Source organism: Myripristis murdjan, chromosome 20, assembly GCF_902150065.1.
Source record: "Myripristis murdjan chromosome 20, fMyrMur1.1, whole genome shotgun sequence".
NCBI lineage: Eukaryota > Metazoa > Chordata > Actinopteri > Holocentriformes > Holocentridae > Myripristis > Myripristis murdjan.
The window spans coordinates 24,167,851-24,191,491 of NC_043999.1; the positions used below are offsets into that span (position 1 = coordinate 24,167,851).

The 23,641-nt window shown below is 41.1% G+C and overlaps 1 protein-coding gene across 1 annotated transcript in view; it reads right to left on the minus strand.

The window, feature by feature from the left end:
* Positions 1–23,641, minus strand: part of vav3 (vav guanine nucleotide exchange factor 3) — a 112,538-nt gene that overhangs the window by 24,781 nt on the left and 64,116 nt on the right. The window contains exons 12-19 of the mRNA XM_030079693.1: positions 23,364–23,450; positions 23,121–23,206; positions 21,336–21,468; positions 16,297–16,406; positions 8,063–8,164; positions 6,342–6,433; positions 3,351–3,373; positions 1,336–1,369 (exon numbers count right to left, since the gene is read on the minus strand). Coding sequence (XP_029935553.1) covers positions 1,336–1,369; positions 3,351–3,373; positions 6,342–6,433; positions 8,063–8,164; positions 16,297–16,406; positions 21,336–21,468; positions 23,121–23,206; positions 23,364–23,450 — 667 coding nt within the window. The remainder of the gene's footprint in view (positions 1–1,335; positions 1,370–3,350; positions 3,374–6,341; positions 6,434–8,062; positions 8,165–16,296; positions 16,407–21,335; positions 21,469–23,120; positions 23,207–23,363; positions 23,451–23,641) is intronic.

The window sequence follows — 23,641 nt, forward strand, 5'->3', positions numbered from 1 at the left end:
TATACAGAATAGCTGAAAAGTATTTTTAAGTACTGTGAGATAAATCTCTCTATTAAAAAAGCATGCAGCTCTCCATCTTTGATACCTCATATCCTATAAGCACCCCCCACCAAAACTGTTTATATCTCACATGCCACATACTGCATAAATTGCAATAAAATGTAGGTTCCTACTCTGCACTGAGTGGTGTATAAAAATACAGTACAGTGGATGAGGGGGGGGAAATAAACTGAAATAACAAGAAGTAAGAAAACAGTAAAGCTAAGGGCAAAAATAGCAGCAAGTAAACAATGTCGTATTGAAAACTAATATATCTATATCTGCCTTTCTTCTCATTCGGTGTCTGGTTACACTGCTGCAACACTGGGGCTGGCAGCAGAACGTGTGCTCGCTTGCCTGAATAGGACTTCTAAAGACATACAGCCATGGAGAATTGAGTCTTGGGGGCATGAAATGCATTCCTATCCACACAAGGACAAGCCTCGTGTTAGTGCACCTTTTGAAAAAGACAAAACGAGACCGGCATGGGAAAATTACGAAACACCGAGGGTCGGGGCAATCAAGTGCCTATTGATTTTAATGTGTCTTGAGTCAGAAACCATTTTCTGCAGCATAACGAATGGTGGAAAAACGGGCGTTTGGGCCAAGTTTATGACAGATTAAAGGCCCAGGGTATACCACATGCACACATTCACAATTTGAAAGGATGCTGTGTGTTATTGACTTGTATTCTTTGGAAGACACTGAGCAACAGGGGCAGAGAGGCAGGGAGACAATGGCTACATGTGCATGCACAGAACAGCCTGGCTAGTGTCCATGCTTTGGTTAAGGTCTTGCTCAGGTTCAGCTGTTTACATGAGTGAACACCCTGTGATTGAGTCTTCCTGCTGCCATGAATACAGCGGTTAACCCCCGCCAGCTACGCCTCCCTCTTCACCTGAGTTTTAGGTTACTTCTAATAAACGGGACAGAAGTGATCCCAGTCGCTGCGAATGCAAATCTCTTGATGCTCATGAAAAACAGCCTGATGCTGCAGACAATTATATCCCTTTTCTGGGCTGACATGCTGATGCACGGCTCAGAGATATCTATCAGACCCAAGGGATGATGTTAGTGGTACTCCTGTCAGAACATGTAATAGGTAGTGAAACACTGATTTCCCAAAAACTCCTTTTATAAGAGAATAAGAGGTGTCTTATCTCGCTAAAACCAGATAACAAGGCCTAGGAATGGCGCTCTCTGTGCATGTGAACATAACCAGTGAGAGAAAACAGACTGAATATACTATAGAGGAGGACCAGGTAGTGTGCTGGACTGTCGTGCTGGATTTCTCACCTGTATCTCGATCTGTGCGACTCAGCGTTTTGCCCTGTAAAGAACACCACAAAGAGCACCAAGAAAATTCAATTGTTAGAGACAAACACAAGCAGCGACCAAATGTGCACAGACACACAGGCCGTCAGTGTATTACTTTCTAACAGGCAACAGGTCTGAACACGGCTCTTGTACCTGGCTACAGCTCTTTTGAGTCATGTGATCGGCCAAATCAAGTTAAAAGCGATACTTCCCTGTTTTCTCCGTTGCTAACATGTATCCCACCCTCTGTGGAAAGGGGGGAGCGTAAACGTCGCATTACATCTACACTCAACGCACCCGCCTCCGCTCCTAGTAGCTTATTACATCCTGAATAAATCATTGGCTGGACTCTTATTGCAGTGAGAGAATATGTTTGGACGGAGAGGCGAATGCTGTGACTAGGCCTGTCTGCTGCTGCACGTATAGAATGGACATTTTAGCCCAGCCTGCTATCGCCCCGATGCAGGCCACATGTGAACCTGGCGTGGAGGAGAGCACATAACATATTAAAACCTCTATCACATGCACAGACCGCCCTAGGCAAACTCTAACCCGCTGCAACAGAAATACCTGAGTTGCAGAAAGCAGCGTGTCATTTAACTTTGGCCCGATAGGATTTTTGAGGGGCAACACTTATATTATTGCATTGAAGCTGCTGATAACCAACATTTTGCACCAGTTTTTTTTTTTTTTTTTTTTTTTTTTTTTTTTTTTTTTAGATCTTTTAAGTTGACTTCTAATTTTAACGGCAAAATAATTTGGAGAGGATTCAGCGTCTACCCCGTATTTCTTTTCTCTTGTCGACTGTTTGTAACTGTTCGTATTTCACTCATCGCTTCCTGTATGACAACAAAATTTCTCGCTAGTTTGCATTTCCTCTGCTGTTTAAATTGTTCATACTTCTGTTTAAATTGTTCATATTTCTATTTTTTTATATTCCTTGTTTATAGTGTTTATATTGCTTACTGTTATTTATCATCTGTGAATACTGTATATTTCTTCTAAATTTGCACATTGACCTACATCTATGCACATTTTATACACCTATGCACGTTGTTTTTTGCACACTGTTGTACCTAGATCTCTAGTGTGTTGTACTTAGATCTTATTCTTTATTTTTTATTTATTTAATCTTGTAATCTGTCTATCTATCTATCTACATCAAAAATGAAGGTACTACTTTACAGAAAGACTCCCTTTGCAAAGGGTTCACGAATGTCTTATAACTAGGCTATTAATTAGGTTGCAAACAGTTAAAAATGAGTCATAACAGTCTTCATACATGGATGCAGGCTCACTATTTGGCAAAATCAAGTTCTTGTTGCACTTCATCATGTATGTTGACTCTCAGATCGTGCTAGTTGCTTAGTTTATTTTATCTTGTCCCTTTAAAAGTCAGCCATCCATGGTGTCTGCATTGATGTATGGAAACTTTATTAATTAATTTATTAATTTATTAATTAATTATAAAGCGTTTACAGCCTAATTAGTTAAGTGGTACCGAAATTAATTTGGAAATCAGGACAAATTGACAGTGTTTAAATCATTAGGGATTAGATGCTCTTTGCATGTTATTATGACATTGAAATTTAGATGAGTGTATTTTTTTATATTAACCCGTTCTTGCAGTGGCTTTAATATGAGGCCAATATTGCCCCCAAATAGTGGCAAACCACTACACTATATTGGTGTGCACCTAGGGATGCTTGCTATGCACAAAGCAATAGTGCACACTGCAGTTTGGTCGCTGGTAGAAACAAGTTTGGGGTAAGTCGTAAAAAAAAAAAAAACATCCGAGTTTGTGCTGAAGTGAGGTGGGCTGCAGCGAGTAAAGTCAATTGGAGTCTACTTGGCAAATAGCTGCAGGAGGGAACAGCCTTCAAAGTGCAGCAGAGCTTTGGAGAAGAGGCGAACAACAGATGCAAACAGACCGTACACACATCATCGCGGACACACACACACACACACACACACACAAACAGAGAGCAGCTCACCTGAGTTCTGACGGAGCCGGGATCTGAAAGAAGTTTGAGAATAGGCATGGTGAGCGACGGGTTAGCGGGCGCACGCACACACACACACACACACACTCTTACACACACTCGTCGGTACACGGCGGCAACAGCCCCTCGTTAGTGCAGGAGAAGGCGGACGCTCGGGTCTGGCTGTAGTGCGCTTTGTTTTGCTGCGCTGCCACTACCTGACAGCCAGGATAGAGGAGGTAACGAGGCAAAGTGGGGGGGTTAGACCTGTGGGTTTTGCTCCACCAGTTTCTTTCATTGGCTCCCTGAGGGACGGGTTACACCCCCTAGACACACACACACACACACACACATACCTGTACAAACAGAACACTTGCATACACACAAACGCATACCTGCACTTTCTGTACGCACACTTGAGCAACTGCACAAAGACACACTTATATGTACACACTAGTAGGTAGATACAAACACTCACACACACACACACACACACACCTCTCAGCAGGCCTGCTCTTCAAGTGAAATTTGACCTCATACACAAGCAGAGTCAGCTGATAACGCCGATAAGTGCACGAAAACAATGGCTTATCTCTGCCACACACACACACACACACACACACACACACACACACACACATAAACATAAAGAACAGGAGGCAGGGTAACAAACAATGTGTTATTTTTCAAGTTTCAACTCATCAATCAGCCTCCTGTACGAGGCTGGGACTGTGTTTCTGTTCAAATAGTTCAGCCCTGCTGGTGGGTCCATATTGACAGAATCTGTCCACACACACACAGCGCGGTGGCTTTCCGAGCTGTGCAGTTCATGAGCAAAACAAAAGCTCAGGCAATAACCTGTGTGCTGAGGACAAGTGCACATCAGCAAGACTATTCTATCGACAGCAAAAGTACAAAATTCCGCCGGCAGTGTTGATAATCGCAAATAACTTTCGATCAAACTTCCACAAAACATGTGCAACTAACTGTAACATTAAATACTTTTTAATACTGTTTATCCATAACAGTATTTTATCTAAAATGGCATGCATGCTGGTACAACATTTAGTTTGCATTTGCTTGTTTTGCTGAATTATGGGTGGGAAAATTTTCTTTCTTTTTCCCGCTAAGATCTTATAATGACATTCATTTTGTTTCTCATTTTCCTAACACTCTGGTCGATGTCACATATTGAATTAGCATGCAAACTAGGTAACAAACCTCCTAACTAGCTGCACAAAACAGACTAACAAACATTTTGTCATTATTTTGTCGTTATAATGGGTAAATATGAGCATGTAATGTACAGTTAGTTCACTTTTCTTCCACATGCTTGCACAGGTTTGATACAAATCTTCATGACACAATTAATCCTGCAGCTTATGGCGAGCTTGTAGATTATTATTATATTCTTGGCTCTCGGACTGCTTTTTGCACCGCATGGGGAAAGACTATGTAGCGATGCTTCTCTTTTGAAAACACTGCACTGAAGCACACGTTAAAATAAAAGTTCATGTGATCCAGAAACTTTTCCTTTTGAAGTTTTGCACCGGGTGATTTCTCCCTCGGCTCAGGTCAAATTTTAGCGGCGCGGGCCACTTCCACTCGAGCAGGCCGCTCCCTGCTCTTTCCCCCCTGCATATATTCCAGCGCAAGACGGACACTGCATGGAGTAATGAGAGGGGGAATTCGAACCGACATCCCAGTATTCACAGTTCTGTGCTCTGCCTCCCCCCCCCCCCCGGTGGTGTCGCCCAAATCTACTCAGGGACACACTGTGCCCAGGTGGAGCTGGCAGCGCTGTTATTGCCTCCGTGACCCGATAGCGCCGTGACGGATGCCAAGTCCAACAAGAGCTGGCAGCTTGCCACAAGGAATACAAACACACATTTTCACACGCACATGCACAAATGTATAGATGTGCACACTCACGGCGGAACAGTAAAACTTCCATGCCCGCATAGAGATAACACTGCAGCATGCATACACAAACATCAAGTGCACAACATAAAAAGTGGAAATTCTGCTTACTGTACATCACATCTCGCTCCATCTCTCTCTCTCTCTCTCTTTTTCTCTCTCTCTCTGTCTTACACACACACTCTCACACACACAGAGGACATGCTAAGCTGGTTTCTGTAACTGGAGGTTTTCTCATTCCAGCTGTCTGTGAAGTTTTCCCTCCATTTGTTTCAGAGCCGTCAATCTTCCCATGGAGGGTGCTGATTGAAAGGTACACAGCAAGTGCATAGAAACAGCAGGTCTTTAACACTCCTCAATAAAATGGTAGTTTAGCTTTTGGGGGTTGAACGATGATACAGAAAGTAAAGGGATATTGCCCGTTATAAGAACAAAGGTGCTCAGGAGGATCTGAACTCATCTGAATGAGCACCAGCAACACTGATCCCTTCCAATCCCACTTCATCTGAAGCTTTCCCCCCCGAATTCTCCTATTTTCACCGTCCAATTTTCTCATTTCTGCCGTTTCCACTTGAAAAGCTCTTGTTCAATACCTGTGGCGTGTGTGTTTTTTTAAAATCACTGTGTAACTAATCCCAGTCACATGTCTAAAGCCATAATTACTCACAGGACACACTCACACATCAGGTTTTACATGTCATTATGTGTCATTTATCATCATGAACATACCACTGTAGAGGCACAACTGTAAACATCTATCTGTGTCTTCCTTGCAGGAAGGGAATCATGCAACAGATTTTGCTGTATGTGTTAAATGTGTCAAAGACTATTTGTCACTGCTTTAAGGACTAAATTGTGTTTAACTTATTTATGTGTGCACATGTGTGTGTCAGAGAGAAATAGAGAGTGTGTCATTGTTGTTATTTTACATTTATTTACATCTTTAGTGCAACTACCTGCAAGCATGCATAAGAGCATACAGTATGCATTTTTGCAAAATACACCAAATGTTTACATCTGTGCATATGTATGTGCATGCGTGAGTGTGTGTGTGTGTGTGTTTGTAAAGTAATTGTGTGTTACCTGTTTTCCCACAGCAACCAAAGCGGCCCAGGCATTCCTTATGAGCACCTAGACCACACTTTGAACACAGGTACCCCTGGTTAAAGATGCCCCTGTAGACAGACAGATATGAAAATTTAGTACAATAATAATAAAAAATAAAATAAAATAATTACAATAAATCCCATTAAAATAAAATTTGAATAAAAGTGCAGGGAGGAAGCCTAAGCCTGCTTTATATGTCCTTGTGAACAGACATAGAGTATTATGGCTGCATAATTATTCCTAAAAATGCATGATAGACATGGTGGTCAGAGAAAATATATATTTTCTTATATTTTCAGTGGAACTGATTAGAAGTGGCGTTGCACAGGGGATTCTGCAGTTGATAATGGGTCGACTGGAGGCCATCTTTGAAGAAAAAATCGAATGGCTTTATTGACACTTCCATGGCTGCAAAACATGAATTATTAAAATGACTGGTAAGAGAGATATCTAAACTTGTGATTTGAACATTGATACAAAACACTTGATTTTGTCCACAAGATGTCGCTGTGGCTCATATTGTTGTGTGAGCCCGGAATCAGCCAACGTCGCGCACACGAGCACTTGTCGGATCAAAGCCACCAACCTATCAGACAAGTCTACTTCCAAAAAAACAACCAATGTTTTAAATTAAAAAAAAAAAAAAAAAAAAAAAAACTCAGTTTCTCATAGTTCTGTGACCACAAAAGATGTTTTCTGTTAGCCGTGCATCACGCCTTCACCAACAGAGACGAACTCTTCTGCCAACACAATGGCATCAGGCCGTGCGCACAACTGTTGCCTTGGCAAGGAGAACCACCTTGAAATACGGCAACTTGCCACAAAGGCCAATGCCAATTCTAATCTAAAACACTCAGTATAAATGGGTTTTGCAGATTCCTTCATTCTTTCTGGTCACCAGTCATCTTTCACGTGTAGCAAATGTTATCCTACAGCCACTGAAAGCATAGAGCTGTGGAATAACAGACATCATAAAATTGTTCATTGTGGAAAGGAATGATGAAGTCATTTTAATTACCTCGGGTAGCACTGCAGAGCTATTGGTGCAAATGTAATGAGCTAAGGGGCCATAAGTAAAGGAAGTTCTTTACTAAAAAAAAGTTGGAGAGGAAAAGTTAAGAAATAATGAAGAAAATTGTGCGATCCTGGGAGAATAATGAAGAATTTCACTTCCTGAGCTTCCTGAGACCCTCCTGACTATTTTTCATGTTTTTCTTAATTTTTATCTTCAGAAAACGTTAGTGAATTCAGCGCCTGGTACCGTACACTGACAGTTTAATAATCTTGTCCCCTTTCGCCATCCATTCCCTTGAAGGAGTGCTGAAGTGTGACGGACATTTTTCTGCACCGTTCTCGGTGCATGAAACCACTCAGTAGCTTCCACTGAGAGAAACGACCATAAGCCACAGTTGGCTGGGTGTGGGTTACATTGAGCAAATTCAAAAGAAACCCTGTATAAGTAAAGCACAAAGAGAGAGGAGACGGAAAGAAGCGAAGAAGTGGTGAATAGATTGTTAGGGTACGCTGGAGAGGAATGGGCTTCTTTCAAATCAGTCTTGGCAGCAGTTTGAAGGGACAAGGTCCACGTCTCATCCTCAATCTTTATGTTGGACGATAGCCTTGAGAAGCTCCTTGTGCTGCTTCCAGTGTACGTCTGTGTGTGTTTGTGTGTGTGTCATGGAGAATCAAGCTCTTACCTTAACAGCAGGTGGCAAAAGTTGCAGGAGGTGATCCTGTCAAAGGTGTGCATACGAAACTCGTGGAAGTTGTTGGTGCCATTCTCTGGGCGGATGTTGGATCTAGGCAAGACACAACATACAGGAGGCATTAGATCTATAAACAAACTAAACTCAGATGCCCTTACAGATGCCACGTCGAACATTTTCAGCGTTGAAATACTTCTGAAATTTAATCATGAATGGATTAAGACCAAGCAAACAAGCAATCGCTGTGAAAAGCACATCAGTGTTACCATGCAATGACTAGTATTTAGATGAAATGCTAAAAAAAAATTGCATTTGAAGCTCCCACTAAATGTATAAGTATGTTTATAGGGTCCACAAGTATGTAGGTAAGTGCAAGTTGCCTCCTTACTGCCCTAATCCATAATGCATTGTGATGTACAGTATTTTATTGACTATAATAATAGATCAAAGAGTGAAAATTATGCAGAGCAGAGTTCCTGCTAGCTGGTAATTGCAACAGCAATTGAGACAGAATAAAGTTTGAAATTGTGGAAAATTAAACACCCACTGGACATACTACCTGGTACAAAAAAAAAAAAAAAAAAGAATATTTAACCTACAAGTGATTCAGCAAATGGTGTACGTACATCCATCAGCACCATTAACACTGACCTCCATGTAGGTTGTACTGTGAGTTATGTAGGAGCACAAATTAATGTATCAAAAGTTGTTCTCTTGTTGCTGCCTTTGTTTCTTTTCTTGAACATGTTTGCACATTGAAGAAAACAGCAAATTCAAAGGAAAAATAAATATATATTTTTTCACATATAATTGTGCCCAACAAGCTCTTTCTGGGCTAAAGTAACATTTTACTGATATGACTCTTTGAAGTGGGAATGAGGGGAGAATTGCAAGCAGACAGGCAAGGTCTGCTTGAAGTGAACACAGAGCTATTCTTGGCCCCTTGGGACACGGCTGCATCCACGGTGTGTGTGTGTGTGTGTGTGTGTGTGTGTGTGTGTGTGTGTGTGTGTGTGTGTGTGTGTGTGTGTGTGTGTGTGTGTGTGTGTGTGTGTGTGTGTGATCTGCTCAACTCTGCCCATAGCAAGAAGGCATGTTTATGTCAAATTTAGGATGGGTCTGCTTAACAGCTTTCAAAGACACAATGCCTAAACATGGTCATATCGTTACATAAGTATAAAATTTGTATTGCACAGTGGCATTGGTAAGAGCTATTTCTAACTGTTTGTTGGCACAAATTCAAATGCTATGACATGCTGCCTGGAAATGAAATACTGAGCAAACTCTGATGTGATGGAAGACTGTATTAAAGAAAACAGTGTAAGAAAAATTGGAAATAGTGGGGAGATCTAGTTATCAGTGGTTAAACTGATATCACGGCTTTTATTAAAAACTGCATCGGTCAGTTGCCCGCCAGTAGTTCCTCTGTTTTATTCTAAATCTTTGGGGTGCTGGATTGTAAAACCTTTAGGAAACCAGTCTCACCTTGATGAGTTCTGGTGATGAATAATGACCAGAAACATGTTTTTGCAGAACATTATAATATCATAGTGAATGTAACCTTTGACTTTCGGGATATAAAATGTCACCACTTCATCATTTTATGCTATTACACATTTGTGTGAAACATGGCATAATTAGCGCATGAACCGTGACCTTCGACCACCAAATTCTAATCAGTTCATCCTTGAGTCCAAGTTGACGTTTGTACCAAATCTGAAGAAATCCCCTCAAGGCGTTCCTGAAATATCGCGTTCACAAGAATCGGACTATGGATGTAGATATGGTCTGACAACCCGAAAACATAATGCCTCCGGCCACGGCTGTCACCGGCATGGAGGCATTCTAACATTTATGAATTACATGGTGATTCCTGAGGTCTGGACCTGCTCTCATTCTCGGGAGGTTTGACCGGATACTGCACGAGATGGCTGGTTGGCCCGTGGACAAATTCTCTAATTTTGATCCTCTCTGTTAAAGAAGTAAATAATCATGGCAGCAGCCATGAAGAGTTGTGATGTCATCGTCAACAAGAAATGTTCAGGCGTCAATAAATTAAAAGATGAACAATCGGCCAGACAATCAGCTAACCCTCGATGTCTGCTTTAATGCTGACCGACGGCGTTGGCGCACAGGTCGGACTCGGACTGAGCTTCACCTCAGACAGAGACGTGGGTGGGCCCCAATCAAACATGACCCAGCGTGATTCATGGGGTCTGGAAACAGTGCTCGTAGCAACAGATATCAGTTTGAATTAGGACTTCAAAACTCAGAGTTGTGTCAGGTGACATCAGTCGGCTAAATCTGAAGGGCTGGAGGTGGTGAACAACTTCTGTTGATGAGCCCAGCGTCCTCTTGATGGAGCGCTTGCCTCCTGCAGTTTAGGATCACTTAAATTTCAATTTGTCACTTTCTGTGTCCGTACTTGACACCAGAAATTTAATTTGGACTAATACAGTGAATCAACAGACTCTTAATTAGTACAGATGGGACCTTCCTCTGTGCTGCAGCCTCACTTACTAATTTAAGCTGGCAAGATGCTCTCCATAAAACTCAGAGCCGCTTTAAAGGCTGGTGCACAATGGAGGATTTTCTAATGTTAACTGATTTAAAAATGTGATCACAAACATAACGACAGAACACACTCATACTATTTTAGCATTATATTTTATGATACAAGCTTTACAAAAACATTTATTTGTTTGTTGCCTTACTGTTGCCATAATTCCTCAGGATTGTTCCTTTTATCTCCTGTCAACATCGTTTCTGACACTTCCCGATTTATATCTAAGGGCAGCTCGCTCTCATTGGCGATTGTGGGTTTACAGCTCAGATTTCAATCGTTGTTCCTTTCACTGCAGAAGTCATGAATATCAAAAATGCTTGATATTTAGGATTCAAAATCGGGGAGACTCTGATCCGGTTGGTAACATTAAGATAATATCTGCAAACTCTTCACACTACAAGATCATTTGGGCAGATAATCGGCAAAAGCAGTTAGTGGTCTTGCATTGGCATCCCCACCACTTGTGAATCCCAGTCAGGTAGCAAACAGTGGGTGGTTTGGGGGGAAAAAAATCAGCGCGTCAGAAAACAACTGTTCACAGATCAGCTATTAAGCCACAGCAGGGACCGTGCTATTGTCTGGCAGTGCCTCTCTATTCTCCGGGCTCATTAATTCGGCCCCAAAGTCAATCAACCAAAGCCCCTGTTTTCTCGGTGTTGCATCACACCGCACTACTCCTTCCTAATCCTCGTCTTCACCTCCTCCTCAAATCTGCTCCTTTCATTTTGCTTTAAAAACATTATTTTGCAGATTGCGTGGTCCTTTTTTTTCTCTCTTTCATCTTCTTTCGTCCTGTATTTTGGTTTTCATTGTTATCACAGCAGCTTGGGAGTCCCACTGCAGTAAACTGATTTTCGCTGCTGTCAGTGGCAGTTAAGTGTCTAACAATGCCCTGATTCATTTACAGGTACCTGAGCTCTGACTAAACGAGCTCCTGGAAGACTGGAGGCACCCTGGTGTGTGCCCGTGGTGTTGTGGGAAAAGATGTGGTTGGGGTTTAGTGGTGAAAATGGCAAGACCAAATGTGAGAAGCAAGAAACTGAGAAAAAAAAAAAAAAAACAAGAAAAGGGGAAAGGACAAAACATCGTAACAACAGTATTGCAATGGTGTCAAAGTTTGGTGCCGCTGACACTGATTGCATGGGCTCAGAAAATCCCTCTTTAAACCAAAATACCTGTACCAACTGGATATCAGCACAAAATATCAGCTTCAATCAAACAATAAATAAATGAAGATAAGTGGAAAAATAAATGAAAGCAGTACTGTTCCAGCTTGTCAAACCCTACCTTACATATATGAACTGCGTTACTGTGCAAGTTGTCAGTATCTCTGTCCAAGTCAAATTCCTGCACATTTCTTACACTGGATGAATAAAGCGATTCTAATTCCACAGAATTGCCGCTTTATTTCACGGTTTAGCATGAGAGAATTGATCCCAGCCTGACTCCTGGCACCCTGCTGTAGATCAAACACAGGCTTCATTACACAATTCTGATCAGTTAAACGTCCACAACCCCCCCCGAAGTACATTTTCTTATTTTGCTTGTTTGCTTGCTCAGAGGTTAAAACTGTTTAGGGTTTAATCCCTTTTGTGGAAAGTTTTGTGATTTACTGTCACCGTACCAGAATTTTCTTCAGGTCTGATAACTTTAATATCTAAAAGTCTTGCATAATTCCACAACAAACGAGCAGTAACCATGCACTTTCCCAGTCTTCTGATATCGTGAAAGACAAGTAAATCCAAATCTCCATTGCAGCGAAACAAAAGAGGGCTGACAGGTGCTTCAACTTCTTTTTCACAGCAGCCATTTTGACATGAAATAGCAGGTAAACCATTCAGGTCGAACAGAGCCTGGTGTTGTTCCTGCTGACTGAGAGGAAAGACTGTGCTACACTTTGTAACAGAGCCTTAATTGATATCATTAGTAATACCCGTGATTACCTGCTATTTCATGTTGAAATGGATGCTATGAAAAAGGTTTATATTTCCAAGCATTATGTTCCCTGCTGCCACCTGTGGACTACCTAAATAAAGTGTGATCTGTCTGATTTTATTTAATTTCATCATGTATCATCAATCATGTATTTCTGCTCTAATTTGATAGGAACTGTGCACATTAATCAACATCACTGAGGAGTTTTGGCGTAGCCAGTATTAGCCAGATACAGTGGCCAGATTTTTGGGAGCAAATCTGGGCACATTTGTGATTTGCTGACAAACATTAAACAGAACAGACACGTTCCAGAATCTGACAGAAACTACAAAACCCCCTTAAATGCCTGTGAAAGCATTTAAACACACGAATTCTGAAATTGGGGATTTGTCTTCCACTTTTGCGGCAGCTTATTACAAACAAAAAAGAAAAAAAAACTTTACACTTTGCATAACACAAGTTCTTAAAGTGATACACCCTCATTTACAAGCAGGACAGAATTCTTGTAGCCTTGAGATAAAAACTACGAATCACAGGACGTCTCCTGGTAACATCGGTGCCATCTGGATCAGGGGGGTAATCCAGGGACGGCTCCAGCCAGGGACAGAGCATCAAATCAGGGGACTGTTCCCTGACGACAGGGACGTCTAGTCTGCCTAAAGCCAGATGGCTAATTTTCAACTGCCTCCCAGCATGATGCCAATATTAGGGTTAGGGTTAGCCTTTAAAAGTAGGAAAACACAGAATCATGAGCACAACACAAAATCAATAAAAGCAAGAAACACAACATAGCATGGAGCTCAAGAAAAAATAGTCAGGCAAAGTTAGACCCACAAAGCTGGCAGCTGTAGCCAGCAACACATACGCATCAGCAGACAAAGCAGTGTCATGCTAACACTGAGACAATGAGACACAAGATAATATACATACAAACATTAGGATAATATGGGGGTTAGAGGAACATGAGATGACAAAAGAACAGAAAGAAACAATGATAGGCAGACAAGCCAGGCAGAGGCGGACAGACAAAGCCGGCATGCAGAGACCAGGCATGATGACAAATCATCTGAGCCAGAAGTCCATGTGAAAAAGAAGAGGAGGTGGTGTTACTGCAGTTCTGGTAATAGGAGCGTGTTCCACGTCTGGGAAGCTCTCATTGAGAATGCTAACTGACCAAAGGAGCTACTTCTCTATGGAACAATGATGGGATAAAAGAATGAGCCTGGGAATTTGACAAACACCTTCCCACACAGCAGACACACTAATACACCACCCACTGGCCTGCCTCTCTCGGTATACACACATGCCCAACAAAGAAAGTAAGGATTAGTAGAGACATGGCCTGTTTTATGACAAGTAAAATTAAGTTTGCATTTCACACCTTTAACCCTTGGGTTTTGGCAAGGTTTCCATGCTCTCAGACCATCAACGTCACATATTTTCAATTTGGGATCATAGAAATTGTTGACGTTCACTGTCCTAATTACCCTTGTTTGTATTGCTAAAGCTGTGCTAAGGGATGTCTGACCACTAGAGGGTGTTGAGAGCTCAAACTCTGCAACAAACGGAGTCAATCCGGCTTCCTGGTTCATGGTAGATTGATTGTACCAGAAAAGTTTAGGCAAAAAAGGATGGAAATGAAGGAGACATTTCATTCTCACAAGCATCTTCTTGGATTATTTTGTCTTTGAGCTCCAATAAGAGCATGTGGTGAAGCTGCAGACTTTCAGCTACAAGGCAGGCTGCTTTGAATGAACTTTTGTCTGTGGCCACAGTGCTGATTGCCATGACAGATCTGAAATTTGGATGTGTTTATCTGCAGAATGTTACATTTCAGAGAAGCTTGGAATAAAGTTGGAGAGAAGGACAGAGGAGGAGTTTATCATTGGGCGATTTAGAAATTTAGAAAACTCAAACTGGCTCTAAGTTGTACAGTGGAAAGAAGAACAGTGATGACTGTCGCATCGCAAGGGGTCATTTTACTGTAAAAGATGCGTCTAATATTGCCACAATCATCTCATAACTGCATTAATATCAGCAGCACCTCCGAGACTTAATTTGTTAGGTTGCGATTTATGCCCAACACAGTGTCATTGTCAGCTCAGGGCATGAATGTATACTTTGCCGGGCTAAAGAGGGTGGGTGGAGGGGGATGGACTCATGATGTGATCAATCTGCAATCCCTGACACACATCACGATGCAGTCAGTCTGCGGCAAGACTAGCGAACAGCATGGAACTTTTTTATCTTTTCATATCACTGTTTTGCTGGGCTTACCGCTGGGCCACAGATTGACGGCCCACCGGGAAAACTCCCACCACTCCACATGGCCAGTCTGCCCTTGTCTGCGGTGACACATCGTAGGTCTTGGCAATATGGCTAACATTATTGCAATAAATATTCTCACCCTGGTTGATATTGATTATATTCTGGCGAAATGTGTTATTTTAAGGGTTATGGTTAAAAATGGAGTTCAGGGTCAGGGTTACACAGTGTGCAGAGATGCAGCAAACAGGCATGAACAGGGTGAGGCCGCAGCCTTCTGTTTTTAGATAATATAGACATTTCTATAAGTAAAAAAAAAAAAAAGGAGTTCAATCAATGCCGTGGTCACATTAGATTCAAAGCCAGTTGAATTTCACCAATAGGTGCATTGATGTGCCATAAATTTGATATTTAGTATCTTAAAGTAATGTTGGACTTTCATAAAAGTGTGATTTTTGTTGTGGTGGTGGTGGTGGGGGTGTTTGTGTATGGCCAATGAAGACACAACTTTTTCTCTTTTCATATCCACAAATAAATAATGTATCAATAAATAAATAATTTAAAAAAGAAAAATAATAAACCTTCTCAAATGAAAAAAAAAAAAACAAAAACACACACTTAAACCAAATTACTTTCAACCTGCAAATTTTATTATTATTTTTTTTTACATTTATTCTTGTTGCTAAAATAGTTTTAAATTTAGTAATTTTTTGTTTGCTTTTTTCTTTGTTTTTTGTCTTTTTTTAACTTTTTCTTTAAAAAACTCATTTATTACTTTTTTAAATATATATTTATTTTAGGAAAATGATTTTTTATTTCTTTTCTTTTTTTTTAAATACAGCATTGTTTTTGTTTTGTTTTGTTTTGTTTTAAAAAATGGAATTTTGTGGAGAGGGTTAACAAAAACCTGATAAAAACATTTTTTAAAAGCCCACCCTGGGCTGCTGGGTCCAAATGGGTTGACACAGAAAATATAGAGGTTAGTCATTAATGGGGTAATGTTGGCTTGCTGTGTTTGTCAGTGGAACGGTTCTGGCACCAGTTGAGCTGAAGGAGGACCCGGTTCAAGATGAGTCTTTGTCGCTGGTGAATGTTTTATGTTGTTTGACTGCGACTGCTGCAGAGCGTCTAGAGCCACACTGACACTGACCTCTGGCTCCTTCCTCTAACTACTGCTCTGTAACTATCTGGACTGGAACTTCAGCTTGCAGATTTGGTGTGAGGATGTTACAAGTGTGTCTTTCACATTAAGTGTGTGTGTGTGTGTGTGTCAGTCCTGTGTCACTAACAAATCATCCAGTGGCCTAACTTGAAGAACAGGATGGGCAATGTGTGCATTTTGGTGCTGAGACAAAAATACAGTGCAGAAGCTTTATCATACTGTCACGCATGAAAGGATGCAAACACACACACACACACACACACACATACACACACTCACTCAGGCGAATGCACTCACATGGCCATGCTGAACTGCTCCAGCCACTTCTTTTTCAGCTCTTTGGTCTTGAAGAAGAATTCAAAGCCGTTTTGGCCCTGGTTGTGTGTGAGGTAGAATCCATAGGACCACTGCAGAGGGGAGAAAAACACTAATTTTAGAAAGCAAACATAACAAAGGCAAATAGCGAATTGCGGATGTGGGTGAAAAACAAATGGAGGGATAGGGTGCAGGGCTGAACGTGACAGGATTCGAAGAGACAGATGGAGACAAAGAGATGCAAAATGAAAGAGTGGAGGCTTGGGGAGAGCAAACACAAAGGCTGAAGGGTTGGAGGGCGGCGGAACAGATAGGCAAAACAGAGAGGAAGGGCATGAAGACAGAAAAGGAGAGGGGGGGAAGACAGAATGAGGCACGTGTGCCATATGACTGCTGGGCGTCCGACCCCATGCACAGACGCGAGAAGTGAATGGGCCTTTAATCATGTACGATTCACCACTTCAAAGGCCCACTATTGCTCTGCTAGCCCCCGTGTCCACCGGTGCCTCTGTTTTTAGATAGCACTGCTAAACAGATGCTTGTGGGAGGCGCCTTCTTTATGGCTCCTGGTTGCAGTTCAAACATTTTGAACTCCGAGCACTTGGAGCTCTGAGGGCTAAAAACTTGCCAAGCTCTCAGCGCTGTCAGGAAAGAGTAACAGCTCGTCCTCTCCACTTGACAAAAAAAAAAAAAAAAAACAGGAGAAAAAGAAACCAGTGTTCTAAAGGAGGTATTCCTAGTGGACACGAAGCAAGCCTTACCCTTGAAATAGATTCTGCTCAGCTAATATTTGTAAAGAGACAAAGGACGTGCTTCTTTTTCAGGTATTTATCTCACCATTTATTGGGAATTAAAATTTACAAGTTACACACCCAGAGTGACTGAGTATCTCCCTGAAATGCACACAATGCCGCTGTTTTAGCATGCAGGCCAATGTACAGGAGTGAGCCAGCACTATGATGTTCAAATGCACACCATCAGCTTTCATTTCACTGTATTTCCATAGTGTTTTCGGTTTTAATAGCCCAATCATAACTCACAATATCAGTCTTGCTTATTTCAATGTTGAGGGAAAAAAAAGCCCTAAAAGTCTTGTAAAGCTCATGTCACACTGTCACAAACTGTCAGTTCTTGTATTAAACGGCTTGAGCAATAAGCTTCAGCGTGAAAATTGGCTTCAGTCCAGTGAACAAACAACAAAGCCAGTAGTTGGATAAAAGTGTCACATTGCATTCATGAATTAGGACTTTGACATCTTGATGCACGTTGCCTGTGTGTGTGTGTGTGTGTGTGTGTGTGTGTGTTGGTGGGTGGGTGAGGGGCATTATAAATAATGAAGTTCTGAAGCTATTTGGTCGCACTTCTGAATGAGCTGAATGTAAATGATATTTTGCTTCTGTGGTCTAAATTGGTGGTTTACAAACTGAGGTCCAGGGACCCCAGGCATCCCTGAGGGTCCGCCACAGGGGGTCCTTGGCAACATGTGGAATCGTTTCATTTTACTTTTGATTTGAGCTTGTGAAAGCCTCAGGCTGTGTTCAGGTGCTCTTCATGAGCATTTAAGCACAAGAAACCTCAACCTGAAACCAGCATTTACATATAGAATTTTATTATTAGAAATATAGTTTTCTTGTCATTTTTAATTTAATTTAATTAATTAATTAATTTATTTATTTTAGTTTTCAGGTAATTCTCTATGCTATATTTGCAAAATTCCGAGTAATTTTCCAAGTAATGTTTCCTCGGAAAATTTTTAGTCATGCTTGAGTTTTTTTTTTTTTTTTTTTTGGCTACTTTGCCAATTGTCTTTTTTTTTATTATTATTTTAACATTAAGTTTTAATCCCACCATTTTGAATTTATTTGACAAGTATCACACCTAGAAAATTTCATCAGTAACAAAAAACAAACTATCTTGTCATACTGCACCAGGTTTCCAAGCGCAAAATAACTTGAAGTGGGGGTCCGGGGCCTCATGAGAGTCAACTTGGGGGTCAAGAACATGAAAAAGCTGAAAAACCCCTGGTCTCAATAATGACTTGGCTTTGCCTGATAAGGATTTTCAAAGGCCGATGTGTCCCTTAGACAACCAGACAACAGAAATATATATTCAAACATCAGAGTTAGCATTATCAGAAGTGGAGTGGAATGATTCTTACTAAAAACCTAAAGCAAACACCATATCTCGGTGTACGCCAGCTCTTTACAGCATCATTATTACCAAAATCATTATTTCCTGGCAAGCCTGGAGTGGGACGTGTCATTCATCGTAATGACTGGCAATATCACTCATTGCTGGGCACTCGCTCACTCTTCAGTGTGTGTGTGTGTGTAATCAGGCCCAAAGCGAGGTTTAATGATATTGATAACACCATCTGGGAGAAGGCAGCCTGTTCAAGCCTGCCACTGTTTCAGTATTACGTTGGTAAATAGACAAGACAATATAAAATATGTGCTGGAACAACTACCTGCCAAATTCACTGAGAGCCAAATGGCCTAAAATATATTTTGCATGAACTGTTTTCGGTAGATTTTTTTGTTGTTTGTGTTATGAGCTGGAAAAATCTCCATGCGCAGCCAAACGGAGGCTAATTACTGGTGTACAGAACAGTGTTTCCCCACAAGTCCAATTCACTCCAATTCACTCGGGTGGCACCTAAGGGAAGGGAAATGACGACGGGGTGTGCAGGGTGGTATAAAATATTCAGTCTGAAAGGTAATTCTAATTTACACACCTTCTTCTTGACAAATGGCAATAAACAAAGGCAGCGCCATCGTACAAGAACCAAGCGACAAAGTCAATTTTGTAAACTTGCATTTAACTGATAAATGGTTATGGCTCTCATTACGGTGAAGTAGCGCTCTTAATTGGTTTGTCAGGAGTCCAGCATGGTGGCTGGGTTTTGCTGAGTCGGTCATAACGAGGTAATAATAGAGTCAGCTTCCCGGTATTATAGCTGATTGGTTGTTATATGATAGGCTTGCTTTGTGTCTTTTTTTCCCCACAGCAAATAGGCTTAATAACATCAACTGCTGCTATTATTATTAGTAGTAGTAGTAGTCATAGCAGTAGTAGTAGTAGTAGTAGTAGTAGAAGTAGTAGTAGTAGTAGTAGTAGTAGTAGTAGTAGTAGTGGTGGTGGTAAATATTGCTATATTTATATTTTGTTATGTTATGTTATTTTGATATTTTGTCAATTATATTATCTTCCACTAACTTAGCATTAATAACATCAATTGTTGTTATTATTAATATCTTCTTCTTCTTCTTTTTCTTCTTCTTTTCTTCGTATTATTATTATTATTATTATTAGCTGTGGTAGTAGAGGTAATAGTATTAGTATTATTACTGTATTTTTATTAGGTTGTATTACATTATTAACCCTATTAGTAACTCTCCTATGTTTTTTTGCAAGTTAGTGCATTAATATGGAACTTTCACGTGGTCACAGTTTTGTATGTGTGTGTGTGTGTGTGTGTGTGTGTGTGTGCATTATAATTAGAGTACTACAGCAGTGATATTTCAGTGAGCTGAGGGTCACAGAGGTGAGTTTATTAGGCATATTACAATAGCTTCAAAGTGACTCAACCAGTCACAAGTGACGGCTGCAGAAATGTGTTTTATAATTAAAAACGATCTGAGAGGGCCCAAATGACGGTTTTCTCTCAATTGCCTCATATCTCTGGCACACAACAAGTGCTAATGTTGAAACAAACTATTTGTCTGTCAGCTCAGCTAATAAGAGCAGACTTGTGAGGACTATGCTAATAAAAACTGGGGCAGACTAACCTAATATGAGGCCATTGCTGTCAGTGGAAAGCGCTCCGTTTCTGTGGTGTGTGTGAAATACAACCAAATTCTATTCAAATTTAACTGGCGGAAATAGGAGTCATAATTTTTCTGCCTTCGTGAGCACTGTCAAGACCGGAGGATAGAAACCAGCCACCTGTTCTGTTTCTCTTTTAACCTCAGCTTCCTTTAACTGAGCCTAATGCTACTGTTGGAGCATGGTTGAGTTAAAAACGCTGTCCAACAGCCTCACCAAAGGTACAAACAAGTTACTCAACTATCAAACCGGGAACAAAGAAGGAAATGTGCACCAAGTCCAAAGATATGTTGCTGCCAAAGAATGCTTAATTTGAGCACAGAGGGAAGTGCAAATAAAAAAGGGACTTAACTATCCCTTCATCTAATTTAATTTCTCCCTCACTGCAGTTGGCCATGACTGGTGTTGATGTGCAGTAGGAGGCTCCAAGTGGAAGTCAAGCTGTTGAAACAAGTAGCAGCTGATCAGTTCAAACAACCGAAAGTGGTGCCAATTGGTTTTGGTAGATGATGACAAGATCTAAAAAAAAAAAAAAAAAAAAAAGTACACCCTGGCCAGTCTACAGAGTTCTCAATATGGCCCTCGTGACTTTCCAAAACTATGTTAGTTCACTTTCACGACCAGAAAAGACTTGTTTCTGTAATGTTGCTTAAAATACATTCTAGTATACAGCATTCCTATGAAATTTGTAAGATGTCAAGATGGACCTTTACCTCCCCGGAAGATTTATCAAATTCCTTGACTTCCCAGTGCTTCCCCTTGATTTTTATTCTGGTCAGAGTGGAAAAGCCTGTGAAACAGCTTTTAGACCATCATGGGACACAAATCATTCAGGTCTGTTTTTACACCTGCCTTGTTTAGCCTGACTGAATCAATCTCAGGTGGGCAGGTGTGAATCCAGCAATCGTACTCAGGTTGGACTAAAACAACCAGACTGAGACCCTGTTGAGGAGGTGGTCTCTCTGTTTAAAAACGACTCTGGAGTGGTTCGTTCGCGGTATGAACACCAACCGACCGAGATTTGACCCAATGAGCAACGCAACAAAGTATCAGAAAAAGGACCACAGCCATGAAAACGCTCTAAAACTCTCAGGTCTGTCACAGAAGCAGAGAATGCCACTAGAACGCCACAGCAACCAAAGACCACCAATCCACCAACCTGGGCCACGTCAAACCAAAAATGGGGAGGTGCAGACCTTTCGGTTCTCCTTGTCTGACGAGGGGTTGTTGGTGATCTTGAAGAGGTGCAGGTCGATCACTTCTTTCATCTCGTAGTTGTCCCCACGGCGCTTACAGACGATCACCGCCGCATCAAACAGGAAGATGTGCCTGTGGCGACGTCAGAACATTTGGCAGTCAGTGTCGAACATGGAGCAAGGCCGAAGCAAACGTCCACACTTTGATATGCTGTGCTGCACATCGATTTATATTGTGTCAGATGTAAAATTACTGTGACACCAGAATTACTCAAAGTGCACCACCTGACTTGAAGCTACAATATGGAACATTTGTGACATTTACAAACAAAGCTTTAAGTGAATGCTGTCTATTAGGCATTCTCAGTCCATGTCTGCATATGTCTACATGGGTGCATTGCACGTTTGCTTGAAACTGGATTTTTATTAATGTTGGGGATTTTTTGCAGTGTATACTATTTACTGTGGTTGTTTCTGACAAAGTCCATCCATCAAGTTTATGGTCCACAGCACAGGGACGTCATAGTGCAGCCACAATGACAGAAAGCAGTAAGAAAAGCAAGAATAATGAAGCTAAAAGTACGGCAGACAATTTCGATAATTTGGCTTTTTTTTGTTATTGCAGATTGTCTGCATTCACTGTCTGCCTCTTCAACTCCTCCAGTGGCTTTACAGAGGCTGTTTACTGTACCTCAGCCTCAGCACATAGATGCTGTTCCCAGGTAGACAGCTCATCAACATGACGGACAAGTGTTGAAGCAGGAACCTGACCGGCTTAAGGGGAAGGGAGTAGAACTAACAATACCTTTCAAATTGTAGCTGTCAGTAAGATAACACATATACTTGACACAAAACAATAATTGAAAAGGGTTTTCTTTCTTTTTTTATTTACTACTGGATATTAGATGTAGCTCAAGATGACAGCATCAGGTAAATGCAAACAAGTTGTTGCCTCAAATGCTTGTTTTTCCAGCAGCTTTGTATAATCAAGATGCAATATTCAACATTTCTGGGTGTTTTTTTTTTTCACTTGCAAATGCAGTGCAAGTGGAGTGAGTGAAAACTGCAAAAAAAAGTACTTTAGCTTCCTTAAGTATAACTCATTAAAAATATAATGTAGTTTGTTCGAGTGAAAATAAACCAGCACTGTTCTGAGTAAGCATGTACCAAAAAACTGGCTAAGGACAAAAATGCAAACCACAATATGTTTTATATTGCGGGTGTTGTGCAGTAGCTTTTTGCAAGATATTGTTTGAACTTATTTGCATTTAACTATTTTCTCTACTTTTTCTCCCCTTACTTATAGGAGCAATATAGCAGTGGTTCTCAAAGTGGAGTCGTGGGATCTCCAAGGGGTCCTTGAAGGGGTTGTAGTTGGTCCCCAGCAAAATCAGGGACAGCTTAATTTCACATTAATTGAATGCACAACAAAATATCCTCAGTTCAATTACTATTTAAATCTTAGGTTTCTTCCCACCTGCAGTGCAGTGCAACACTAAAAAAAACAACAGCAATGCAGCAAATCCTCAGGACTAGACGTTATCGCATGTGGATACAAGATGTTGTGTGTCTATTCTGCACTCCGCAACATGGAAACATACGAGAAGCTCCGCTCTGAGGAATATTTAGTGAGTTTTGCTTCTGTGCAGAGGGAGAAAGACAGGTTTAGATTGCAACAGCACTTTGGCCTTAAGTAATGCCAGCCCTGGCAGTTTTCCAAGCAGAGGACCAAGTTAACTCGCAGACAGCCCGTCAGTCAGCCAGTCTGTCAGCCTGCCATCTCACCTATCCTGTTTAGCTCGTTTGTCCACCGAGGCCACCCGTACCTCCCCATCACCCTTAGGTCTCCCATAATTACTCAGTGGCTGATTCTGCAAAAGAAGTGGGGGGAAAAGAAAGAATGAAGGTTCAATTAAATTTTTATAAGGCATTTTTAATTGATTTCTATATGGAAGGTTGGTCATTAGGCTCAACTGTGTCATTTGGCTGAACACAGTCCAACTAGATTTACCGTATTGGGTGGCTTACCAGGTTTTCGATGGACTTCTGATACTGATCTATGTCTCGCAGCGTCTCATTATCTCTCTTGACTTCATTCACGTACTGAGCCAAGTCCTGCACACAAAACAGAAAACAACAAAGATTTCCGCTTTTAACTTGGATGCGTTACCTTGTAGCCCAGACAGAGAACTTTGATTCATTTCATTTGGTGTAATTGCTTGCATTACTATGGATTGTTCAGGGTGACAAAACTATTAGGCTTCCTAAACTAGGAATTAGGCTTCTTCACATGGACTGTACTGAGG